Source organism: Microcaecilia unicolor, chromosome 1 (assembly GCF_901765095.1).
Source record: "Microcaecilia unicolor chromosome 1, aMicUni1.1, whole genome shotgun sequence".
Classification (NCBI taxonomy): Eukaryota; Metazoa; Chordata; class Amphibia; order Gymnophiona; family Siphonopidae; genus Microcaecilia; species Microcaecilia unicolor.
In genome coordinates this window covers 267,477,717-267,489,932 of record NC_044031.1, presented here as the reverse complement: position 1 = coordinate 267,489,932, position 12,216 = coordinate 267,477,717, and the positions used below count along the sequence as shown (strand labels likewise).

General features: G+C 40.7%; 1 protein-coding gene across 3 annotated transcripts in view; it reads right to left on the bottom strand.

Annotated features, from left to right (window-relative positions):
* COL6A6 (collagen type VI alpha 6 chain) overlaps positions 1-12,216 on the bottom strand; it is a 336,531-nt gene that overhangs the window by 146,237 nt on the left and 178,078 nt on the right. For all 3 annotated transcript variants that reach the window (XM_030206331.1, XM_030206323.1, XM_030206339.1), the window contains 2 exons: positions 11,000-11,145; positions 10,797-10,889 (listed from right to left, as the gene is read on the bottom strand). In XM_030206331.1, the coding sequence (XP_030062191.1) occupies positions 10,797-10,889; positions 11,000-11,145 (239 nt within the window). The remainder of the gene's footprint in view (positions 1-10,796; positions 10,890-10,999; positions 11,146-12,216) is intronic.

Here is a 12,216-nt window from a genome sequence, read left to right as displayed (position 1 = left end):
GTGTAGGGGGGCACATTAGCATATTTATTTGCAAACATACATCTTAGGCATATTCATTATAGCTATTCAAAACACACAAACACTCTCACACACAAGCCTAGAACACTGAATATGAAGCCAGCATGCTAGGTATCACTCCCCCCAATCTTCCAATCCCCCGAGCCGCCGGTAGCCTCAGCAAAAGCAGCACTCATGCTGCTTTAGACTTGCCCCGGAAGCCGTTCTCTCTCCTACAGCTTCCCGCCTACGTGGGAACAGGAAGTTGAAGGCGAAAGAAATGCTTCTGGGGGCAGGTATAAAGCAGAGTGTGTGCTGCTTTCTTGCAGAGGCTGCTGGCGGCTCGGGGAATTGGAGGATGGGGTGACAGCTCATTTGGGGGGGCACTGCCCCCTTGCCCCCCCAACTATGCCCATGACCTCTTCCCTACTTCCTTCCTCCTCCTACCCAATCTTCCAGCCCAACCTGGTCTATCCATACCACCCACACTTAGGCAGGATGATTGTTTTATTTTTGTGAAAAAGGAAAATTATGTTTCTCTCCATTTCTCTTTCAGTTCGAGACTTGACTATAAGTCCTCTCCTTTACAAAACTTTTTCAGATCATGGTATCACATACTGTCAAAACTCCCTCTGTTCCCCTTTGTCCCTTCCAGTATAATAACTCATATGTCCTGGTGACCATAGGGCTGGAAGAGAATTACAGAATACCAACTTTCCCTACCCTTGACCTGGCCCAGCTATGTTAAATAGCACTGGTCCCAGTACAGATCCCTGTAGCACTCCACTATTTACCCTCCTCCATTGAGAAAAATGGCCATTTAATACAACCCTCTGTTTTCTGTCCAATAACCATTTCCTAATCAAGGACATTGCCTCCTATCCCATGATTTTTTTTTAGTTTTCTCAGGAATCCCACATGTAGCAGCAGTGCTTAAAAGCAGTGCTGTAGTGAGGGCGGCTGACACCTGGGGCGGTTCGCCTTACCAAAGAGGGCGGGCAGTGATTTCGTGACGAGAAGTCATTTGTCTGTGAGAGTTTTTCTCTACTCGAAAATTGTGCGAAGGGATAGCACGGCGACGCAGCACATTGCTTCTAACCAACAGCCACATGCATTGTGCTACACTTTGCAACCTCTGACGCAGGTGCTGTGCGCCGAAACACGGACCGTGTCGGGTCCATTTTAGGATTGTTTCATCATAATATATGATTAAAGATTTTATTCCCTGTTTTTGAAGGCTCCTGGTACTTTTTGTTTTGCTTTTTGGATTTTTGTTTGTACTTTGCTCCCTCTCTTTGTTATACTACACATCTCCAACAAGACCTTGAGTTGGTAACTGTCAGTTCTATCTTGTTCCTAGTAACACCGTTAAGGGCCACCCCCTCAAAAGGAAAAATACAGAAACGTTATAGCCACCCTTTCATGGCTTCTCTTCTTTCCTCTAGCAGTTAAACTCATTGGAGAGAAACCGCAGGTCCCATTTTATGTAATGGGTCCTTTCTGGTTCTGATGCCTGGAGACGTGTATTATGTACACACTCTAAATTATAGAACTGAACTACTCTTACTTCTAAGCCAAGGAAAGCTTGTCACTCTACGTGACTGGAAGGTGTAGCAGCCTGTATAGTAAGATGAGGAAACAAAGCATTTGGGGATGGAGGAGGAGAAGGAGAAGGAGCACCCAAGCTAAGCGAAAACCTAAAGCAGTGTGCAGGTGGCTAAGAAAGCAAATAGAATGTTAGGTATTATTAGGAAATGAATGGAAAACAAAAATGACATTATAATGCCATTGTATCACTCCATGGTCTGACCACAGCTAGAATACTGTGTACTATTCTGGTCACCGCATCTCAAAAAGATGTGGAGGGGCATATTCGAACGCGAACACCCATGAATAAGGACGTCCATCTCCGAGAATGGGTCCATGAAGGGGCGGGCCAAACTGTATTTTCGAAAAAGATGGACGTCCATCTTTGGTTTCGATAATACGGTCGAAAACGCCCAAATCCCCACATGTAGGACGACATTACAGCTGGGCGAACTCAGTTTTCAGCGATAATGGAAACCGAGAACGCCCTGCTCAAAAATGAGCAAATGCAAGCCCTTTGGTCGTGGGAGGAGCTAGGATTCGTTTTGCACTGGTCCCCCTCACATGCCAGGACACCAACTGGGCACCCCAGGGGGCACTTCTAAAAAGTTTTTAAAAATATCCTAATTGCTCCCAGGTGCATAGCTCCCTTCCCTTGGGTGCTGAGCCCCCCCAAATCCCCCCCCCCCAAACCCACTCCCCACAACTCTACACCATTACTATATCCCTAAGGGGTGAAGGGGGGCACTTACATGGGGTACAGTGGGTTTTGGGGGTGGTTTGGAGGGCTACCATTTACCAGCACAAATGTAACAGGTAGGGGGGGGGGGATGGGCCTGGGTCCACCTGCCTGAAGTCCACTGCACCCACTAACAACTGCTCCAGGGACCTGCATACTGCTGTGATGGAGCTGGGTATGACATTTGAGGCTGGCATATAGGCTGGAAAAAAGGTTTTTAAACTTCATTTTTTTTGGTGAGAGGGGGTTAGTGACCACTGGGGGAGTCCGGGGAGGTCATTCCCGATTCCCTCCGGTGGTCATCTGGGCAGTTGGGGCACTTTTTTGGGACTTGTTCATGAAAAAAAGGGTCTAAACAAAGTGACCCAAAATCACTGTAAAACTGCCTTTTTTCGATTATCGGCCGAAGGCGGCCATTTCTCCTCAGCCGATAACCGCGCCCCAGTCCCGCCTTCACCACCCCTCCGACACACCCCCGTCAACTTTGGTTGTTCCTGCGACGGAGTGCAGTTGAAGACAACCAAAATTGGCTTTCGATTATACCGATTTGGTCACCCATGGGAGATAGATGCCCATCTCCCGATTTGGGTCGAAATATGGGCGTCTTTCACTTTCGATTATGAGGCGGATAGTGGAATTAGAAAAGGTACAGAGAAGGGCGACAAAAATGATAAAGGGGATAGGAGGATTTCCCTATGAGGAAAGGCTAAAGCAGCTAGAGCTCTTCAGCTTGCAGAAAAGACGGCTGAGGGCAGATATGATAGAGGTCTACAAAATAATGAGTGGAGCGGAACGGGTAGACATGAATCACTTGTTTACTCTTTCCAAAAATACTAGGACAATGAAGTTACTAAGTAGTAAATTTAAAACAAATCAGAGAAAATATTTCTTCACTCAACGTGTAATTAAACTCTGGAATTCGTTGCCAGAGAATGTGGTAAAAAAGCAGTTAGCTTAGCGGGGGTTTAAAAAAGGTTTGTATAGCTTCCTAAAAGAAAAGTCCATAAGTCATTATTAAGATGGGCTTGGGGAAAATCCACTACTTCTTTGTAGGATAAGCAGCATAAAATACATTGTACTGTTTTGGGATCTTGCCAGGTACTTCTAACCTGGATTGGCCATTGCTGGAACAGAATGCTGGGCTTGATGGACCTTCAGTCTGACCCAGTATGGCAACGCTTATGTTCTTAACAGCCTAGTGGTTATAGCAATAGGTGGGAATCTAGGGTTTTGATCTTGCTTCTGCCATTGATGCTTGTTGTAACTTTGGACAAGTGAATGCACATGCCCCAATGCCTCTGGTGCAATTTATAAGCCATCTGGTCTCAAAAATAATTACCTGATTAATAACTTGCCCAGAGCTCAGATTTAGAAAGGCAATTAATTAAACTTAAATTAGGAAGCAGATGAGGGCCTTGCTTCTGCCTGCACCTGTGCTGAATCTTAGGTAACCAGTGCATTTGAAACAGATTACAACATCTGGAGAAAATAAGGACTGATAATATTTATTTAACTTGTTGAGACATTTGGATATAGAAGTAAGCAAATACTGTCACTGTGATATACAGAACACAGATGAGTTCCAGAGGTGTTTGGTATTATGAGTACAGAACTACACAAATTTTCTAAAGCCAGACAGCCAACACCTACACACACCTGGATGGGATTCTAAAGAAACATCTGCCATAAGAGAAGCATTCCAGACATTTTTCATCTGAGAACCAGGATGCAGGCTGGAATGTATAGAAGTACGTGACAGAAAGGTCACTCTAAACACATACTGGCAAATTTATAAAACTCTGGGCAGCTCTGTTACAAAGCATCCAGGTCTGACTCATTGAGATCTTTTTTCAAAGAAACAAAATGGAAGAAAAGCCGTAGTGAATCAGGCCCCAACAATATTAAAATTATTGGGGGCAGAGGTGATGAGACTGTTAAAACTTGTCGTCAATGTTGTGATGGTTACCATGATCTTATTACAGCTCATGCGACTGCTCTTATCAAAGTGTTCTGCTCGTGTTACACATAGGGATGGGCAGTTGTTTACAGCTTCCACTTCCCGTAGGCCCCCCTGGCCTACTTCAGTCCCTGGTGGTCCAGTGGGGGATCACTAGGGCAGGAGCAACGGCCATTTGCTGCATCCAATATGGCAGCCACAACCTTTTACCCTGGTTTCATGTATCGCAAGACTTGGATGAAAAGATCTCAGCTACCATAATGGATGTGGACAAGGCCACTGGCAGAAGAGAATGGGCATTGCTCCTGCCCCAACAATCCCACACTAGACTATCAGGGATTGAAGTAGTTCCGGACGGCCTACGAGGATTGGAGGGGTGTCCCGTGGGGAGGGGGGTCTGAAGGTGGGTAGGCTTGGTTCACAGGGGTGGGGCACAGGAAGGGAGCCAGAGAATTTTTGTTTCGTGTCATTTCCCGTACAATACGGGGGGGGGGGGGGGGGGGGAGGTGGACCTCTGAACAAAATGGAAATTCCCCCCAAATGACACGGGAAACAACATGAAATGAAAACTTTCTGGCTTCCCATCCCTAGTTACATAGAGGAAGACTGAAGGACACAGAGCTCTGTGTCAAAGCTCAGAGATGACGCTGACCACACTGTATGGACCACCATCCTTCCTTTCTCCTTTTTTGCCACTTTTCCCACTGAATTTTCTTACCCACCCACTTCACAAATGACCCATCATCCTCTTAACTGTATTTGCAATCATAAGCTTGATTCAGAAGCCATGTAGAATCTCAGCTGGAAATTTGTTTGATTGTCTGAACACCAGACATGACATCAAATAGCATTCATTCACAGCAAAAATGCTTTCATAAATTAAACTGTGGGGATACTATGTTGTAAAACACTAACATAATTTGTTGTTTTATTGTTCTATGACTTATCTATTTTTTATTGCTTTATGATATTTTTTAGATATGTTATTTTATCAGTGATTGTTCTTTCTTTTTCCCCAGACTGGCTCCCCGTCTTTTAGATATGCTGGTGTTCTTCCTGGTAGTTTATTATTCTTTTGGCTATTTATTGTATTAGGGCCTCTTTTATTAAGCCACACGGCTATGCCTACGAAGCCCATTCTAAGTGAATGGGCTTTATCAGCATTTCCACACCGGGGACCACTAGCACGGCTTGATAAAAGAGGCCCTTAGTTATTTATTATGATACTTTAAAGTTACTTTTTATTATATTTTATGTAATCTTTTTTGTTTTATTGACAACTTTTAAATTCTCACGTTTTAGTTATTATTTTACTTTTTTAATATGAAAAGTGTTATATATTTTTGATAAAAGGTATAAAATAGTATTCTCTCTCTTTTTTTTTTTTTTTAAAGAGGGCTTTCATTTTACAATTGTGTTTTTAAACAATCATAAGTGGTTTTAAATGATTATTCTGTGATAAAATCATCATTGTGTTTTTGGCGGAAAAATGCCATTTTAAATAGGACCAGGTCTGTATTACATTTGGTTTGTATCTATATGTTATTTCATGCTTGGGAAGCTGATTAAAATGTCAAAAATACTGGGTTTTTAATCTCATATTTGTTGTTGTTTTGTTTTTGTTTTCATGCATTTTTAAGCTTAAAATACATAGGGCCCTGTTTACCAAGGTGCACTAGCATTTTTAGTGTGTGCTAAAAATTAGCATGCTTTAACCGTGTAGATGCCCATAATTTTGGAATAATTTTGATTGATTCATGCTTCTAGCACTTTGCACTTTTAAGCTTAGTTTCACTTTTAGGGCCCTGTTTACTAAGGTGCGCTAGTGTTTTTAGTGCATGTTAAAATTAGTGTGTGCTAATGCTAGACACTCATAGGAATATATGGGTGTCTCTATTGTTAGCATGCGCTAATTATTAGCGCGTGCTAAAAACACTAGCACGCCTAAAGTGCGGCTTAGTAAACAACGCCCTTAATTTTTACTCATTTTGGAGTTTCTACTTTCACTTTTGCTTTGGTTTTATGTTTATGTATTTTTTTTTAATCTTAAGAGACAGCATTTTTCAATGATTGCTGTTTCATACTGCTAGCACCTTGTACTTTTCTTTTTGAAAAATCTTGAGTGGATAAACAAAACCACCCTCAACTAACAGCCATGGATGGGCATTTTCGATATATGTCTAAGTCGGACTTTAGATGTTTTGTGCTAAATATCTCAAATCTGAATAAAAAAACATAACCATTTTTGAAAGCACAAAACATTTATCTTTTTCTTTTTTTTTGAAAATACCATTTGTAACAAGGTTTTGGGCTCTGTGCATTTATCTTTTCATGCCATTTTCAAAAACAAAATGTACAAGTGAAAAACAGAGAAAATCAAGCCATTGGGATGTAGGAGGGGACAGAATTTTTAGCAGACTGGTCCCACAGACACCCAGGAGAGCAACGGGGCACCCTATGGGGCACTGCTGTGGAGTTCATATAAATACTCCCATGTACATATCTCACAGTTGCTCCCTTATCTTGTCTGCAGAGCCCTCCAAAACCCACTACCCCCAACTGTACACTCCTATAATAGCCCTTAGGAGTGAAGGGGACACCTATATGTGGGTTTAGTAGGTTTCTGGTGAGTTTTGAGGGCTCACAGTTTCCACCACAAGTGTATCAGGTAAGGGGAGGCATTGACCTGGGTCCAGCTGTCTACAGTGCACTGTATTGAACACTATACTACTCTATGGACCTGCAAAACAGGTTTCAAAAATACCAATTTGGATGTTTTGAGAAGAAATCCATCCAGATGGTGCTTTATGACACTTTTTGGATGTTTTTCTCTTTCAAAAATGAGTCCCATGGTATTCAGTTAAAGGAGAAATCACCTTGTACATTTAAGCATGCTCATAGGGTCCCCTTTAACTAAACGGTAATAAAATCTGGGCATTGCACGTTCTAACACGGAACTTTCCCGCGCACTGGCCTTTCTTCAGGCATTTCTTTTTTTGCAGTTAACACGGGAGCACTTACCACCTCCTATTTAGGAGACGCTATATGCTCCCATGTTAATCCAGTGTTAAACAGTTAACATGTGGTAATCCTAACAAGCTAGCTGGTTAATGATTCCATGCTTGTTGACGTGACCTCTGGAAAAATATATTTTAAATGTTCAACCATGCAAAATATCGCAAAACATTTTAACATGTTTTGCAGTAGCCTGTTTTTCCTAAGCTTAATGCCCTTTACTAAAAGGACACCTTAGTTTTGACTTACTTTTTGTGGTTTTACTTTCTCTTTCATTTTGCTTTTATGTTGTCTCAAGCATCAAACACATTGTTTTAGGACAAATTTCATTGTTTTATGCTGCTAGCTCTCTGTACTTTTAGTAGTGACCTTTGGTTTTTAGATTATGCATCTTTGCAGTGTAGAACACAGTTTTTATATTCCCAGCTTCCTGCATGTCTGGAGTATTGTGTTCAGTACTGGTCTCCGTATCTCAAAAAAGATATAGTAGAATTGGAAAAGGTACAGCGAAGGGCGACGAAAATGATAGTGGGGATGGGATGACTTTCCTATGAAGAGAGGCTGAGAAGGCTAGGGCTTTTCAGCTTGGAGAAGAGACGGCTGAGGGGAGATATGATAGAAGTGTATAAAATAATGAGTGGAATGGATCGGGTGGATGTGAAGCGACTGTTCACGCTATCCAAAAATACTAGGACTTGAGGGCATGAGTTGAAGCTACAGTGTGGTAAATTTAAAACGAATCGGAGAAAATTTTTCTTCACCCAACGTGTAATTAGACTCTGGAATTCGTTGCCGGAGAACGTGGTACGGGCGGTTAGCTTGACGGAGTTTAAAAAGGGGTTAGATAGATTCCTAAAGGACAAGTCCATAGACCGCTATTAAATGGACTTGGAAAAATTCCGCATTTTTAGGTATAACTTGTCTGGAATGTTTTTACGTTTGGGGAGCGTGCCAGGTGCCCTTGACCTGGATTGGCCACTGTCGGTGACAGGATGCTGGGCTAGATGGACCTTTGGTCTTTCCCAGTATGGCACTACTTATGTACTTATGTACTTATAATGGCTAGTAATTTTATTTTTAAATTGTCTCACGGGATGTTTTATGTTTCCAAAGCTTATAGATTCTGTTTTATATAAGTGCCTTTGATTAGGGGTGTTTTTATGATGGGACTGTATTTGCCTAGAGACCTGTGCTATTTGGTCCTTTAAAATTCAGATTTGCAATATTGAATTGAGATTGGTATTAAATGATCTTTGGTACAGCTGAATTTTATCTTTTGAGTCCATGTATGCTCCTATTATAGCTCATATATGGTTAGAGACAGACTATTTGGTCCTTTTAAAGTTCACATTCTGGCCATTTATGTCTCCATCTTGACTCATTTTTGGTTAGAGTCTTGTATAATTTGGTGTAAAGTTCACCTTTTGGCCATATGATATTGAGATCACTAGATCAAATTATTGACTTTAATCTTTTTTAATTCTAACTCAAATTTCCATCCTGATCCCATATTTACATTGTACTTCACTTTTACTGTTGCTTTTATTTTACAGGGTTACCTCTTCTGGGCTTGAAATACTCTCATTAGTGAGTTGGTATAATTCACAACATAATGTCACAATTTGTCTTTTTATTTTTTCATTGCATTTCTATTGATGTGTGTCTGATTCGTCTGTTTATATTTTTGCTTTTTAGGTGGATAAGTATGTATGTTGTCCAACTTTATTTATATGGTATATTTACCCCTGATATAGGCAGTTGCATGCTGAAACAAGTTGAGCTGATGAACAAGTTTGGACTCACACGTTTGGAAATTAACTTTTTATACCTATACTTTTAATAAAATTTGGTTGAGCCAACTGGTTTCCCTGCTGTTTTCCTTTTGATTGATCAATATATTTAAATGCTATAGCCAGCATTTAAAAAAAACACTGACCATGGTATTTGACTCACTTGTATAATGTAAAACACTCAGGGGTCCTTTTACTAAGCTACGGTAAAAAGTGGCCTGTGGTAGTGTGGGCACGTGTTTTGGGTATGTGCTGGTGCAAAGGAACCACGGGTGTTGGAATGAACACAAAGATCCCATGAGGTGAGTAGAGTCAAAACACAAGGAGTGGGAACTGGATCAGACTTTTCAAAAACAGACTCAGTATACCAAAGCAAAGGTATAGATGTTTACTAAGTACGACTTGACATAGTACCATGTTTCAGGAGTCTATACAAACAAATATATGTAAAAATTCATGCACAGATAAATGAGCATGGAATAATACAAAATGATAAAAACAAATGTAGTGATAGAATGGATAAATGCATAGATAAATAAACATGAAATAGTACATAATGATAAAGACAAGCATGATGATGAAATAAAAAAACATCTAACAATACAGTCAAATTACAGATGTGGTATGAAAATTGCAAATAATTTCATGGATAATCATAAAATCATGCATAATAGTGAAAATAACCTAAATGATGAAATAAAAAAAACAAATAAAAATACAATCGACAAGTGATAGAAAAATACAAATGGAATAAGCCAACCAGTAAGCTTATTTTCACTATTATGCATGATTTTATAATTTCCATGTAATTATTTGCAATTTTTATACCACATCTGTAATTCGATTGTGTTTTTGTGTTTTTTTAATTTCACCATGCTTGTTTTTATGATAATGTATTATTGCATGTTTATTTATCTATGTATTTATCCATTCTATCACTACACTTGTTTTTTTTATCATTTTGTATTATTCCATGATCATTTATCTATGCATGGATTTTTACATATATTTGTTTTATTTGTATAGACTCCTGAAGCAGGCACGAAGGTGCTGAAACACGGTACCGTGTCGAGTCGTATTTAATAAACATCTATACCTTTGCTTTGGCGTACTGAGTCTGTTTTTGAAGAGCCTGATCCAGTTCCCACGCCTTGTGTTTTGGGTATGTGCTGGGCCATTTTTTACTGTGGCTGGGAAAAAGGCTTTTTTTAAAATGGGGGCAGCAAATAGCCATGGACTAGAATTAAAAGTAGTGTGTGGCTATTTGAAGCCTGAGCCCTTGCCACCACCCACTGACCTAGTGGTAAGGGCTCAAGCGCTACATGCGCTGTAGTCATGCAATGTGTGCCAATGTGGCCATACGCTGATTACTGCAAGGAACGGCCCCCTCCCCCCGTGGTAGAAAATATAAAAGTATTTTCTACTACAGGAAACAGCGTGCGCCAACTTCAAAATTACCGTCAAGTGGGCATGCTAACCCGGCGGTAGTGTCGATGTGACACACTCTACACAAACAGTAGCCATACTGCAGCTTTGTAAAAGGGACCCTGAATCATTTCTAGCTTTGTCCCCTAAAAAACAGCAAGGACATATTTTTATGTACCACACACTTATGTCTTTTTGCTGATGGGCCCCAAAATATCTAGCATGAAACATGGAAAATGACTCTTATTGCATTCATGAAGGAATATGCATTTTTTTGAAAGTTTACCTGTAGTCCACGAGGACCATGAGGTCCAGGACTGCCGTCCTGGCCGAGGCATTTGCAAACCACATTGCAGCATACTCGTTCTGCAATAGTGTCCTGAAAAATATTGCTTGAGAATCAGAAACTAATATTGCAACAGGTACATGTGAATTTATCAAGTAAGCACTTTAGAAATCAACAAAATACTTCATTAGAAAGACACTTACAAGGTTTCTGAGTAATACGCTTGGAAGGTCTTGCATTTTAATGCTGAGAAGCTGCTTATAATCAAATCCCCTGCCAAATTCAATCTCCTGAAGTTCGCTGAATTTGTGAACATCTTCCAAACCAACCAGCAAAAGTGCATAAAGTCCTTGGAAAGTAAATTAGCCAAAAGTCAAAAGTCATGTTGATTTGAAAACAGCACCCATCAAACTTAAAAATTACAGGCAGTGGTCTTTAACAAGTACAGTGGTGTTGACCTTTACAAGTCCACAATAAACTGATTATATAAAGAGATATGCATACAATGGAGACAGTGTATGCACATCAGTCTCATGCATATTCATGGTGGATATCCTGAAAACCTGACTGGCAAGGGGGTACTTCAGGAACGACTTGGGAAACACTGGTGTAAAGCAAATGCTTAAAGAGGGTCATTTTATAACAGAGCGCCTGTGTGTGAAGGGCAAGTAGATCCTATTTTTAGCCTTTTTTATAGACACATAAATGCCTCTGTGTCGTTATAAAATACTAAGGGTAAATTGACAGAAATCATGGCTTGAGTGACACTGTAGACATATATGCCCATTCAAGGAGCACTGGTAAATGCGTGTAACAACATAAGGGGTCCTTTTACTAAGGTGCGCTGAAAAATGGCCTGCGGTAGTGTAGACACTTGTTTTGAATACGCACAAGCCATTCTTCTGCATTTGGATTGCTGTAATTTATTATATGGAGGACTTTCAGTTAGTTTAAGTTTTTTAGGGGCCTTTTTAATAAGCCACGTAAGCGTCTACGCATGCCCAACATGCGCCAATTTGGAGTTACCGCTCAGCTACCGTGTGGCTCTTGCGGAAATTTCATTTTTGGCATGCGCCTGATACATACGTCTGAAAAATAATGTTTATTTTCTGGCGCTTTTCTGCTACACGCGCCAAGTGGCATTTGGCACGCATAGGTCACTATCGCCCGGTTACCGCGTGAGACCTTACTGCTAAGTCAATGGCTGGGGGTAAGGTCTCAGACTCAAAATGGATGTGTGCCAATTTTTATTTTGCCACATGTCAGTTTTTGGCAAAAATTTGAAACAGCCATTTTTTTGCAAAATGTGCTGAAAAATGGATCTGCCTGCGCCAAAATATGCGTCTACACTACCACAGGCCATGTTTTAGTGTACCTTAGTAAAAGGACTCCCCAATATGGGAAAATTAGGTTCTTACCG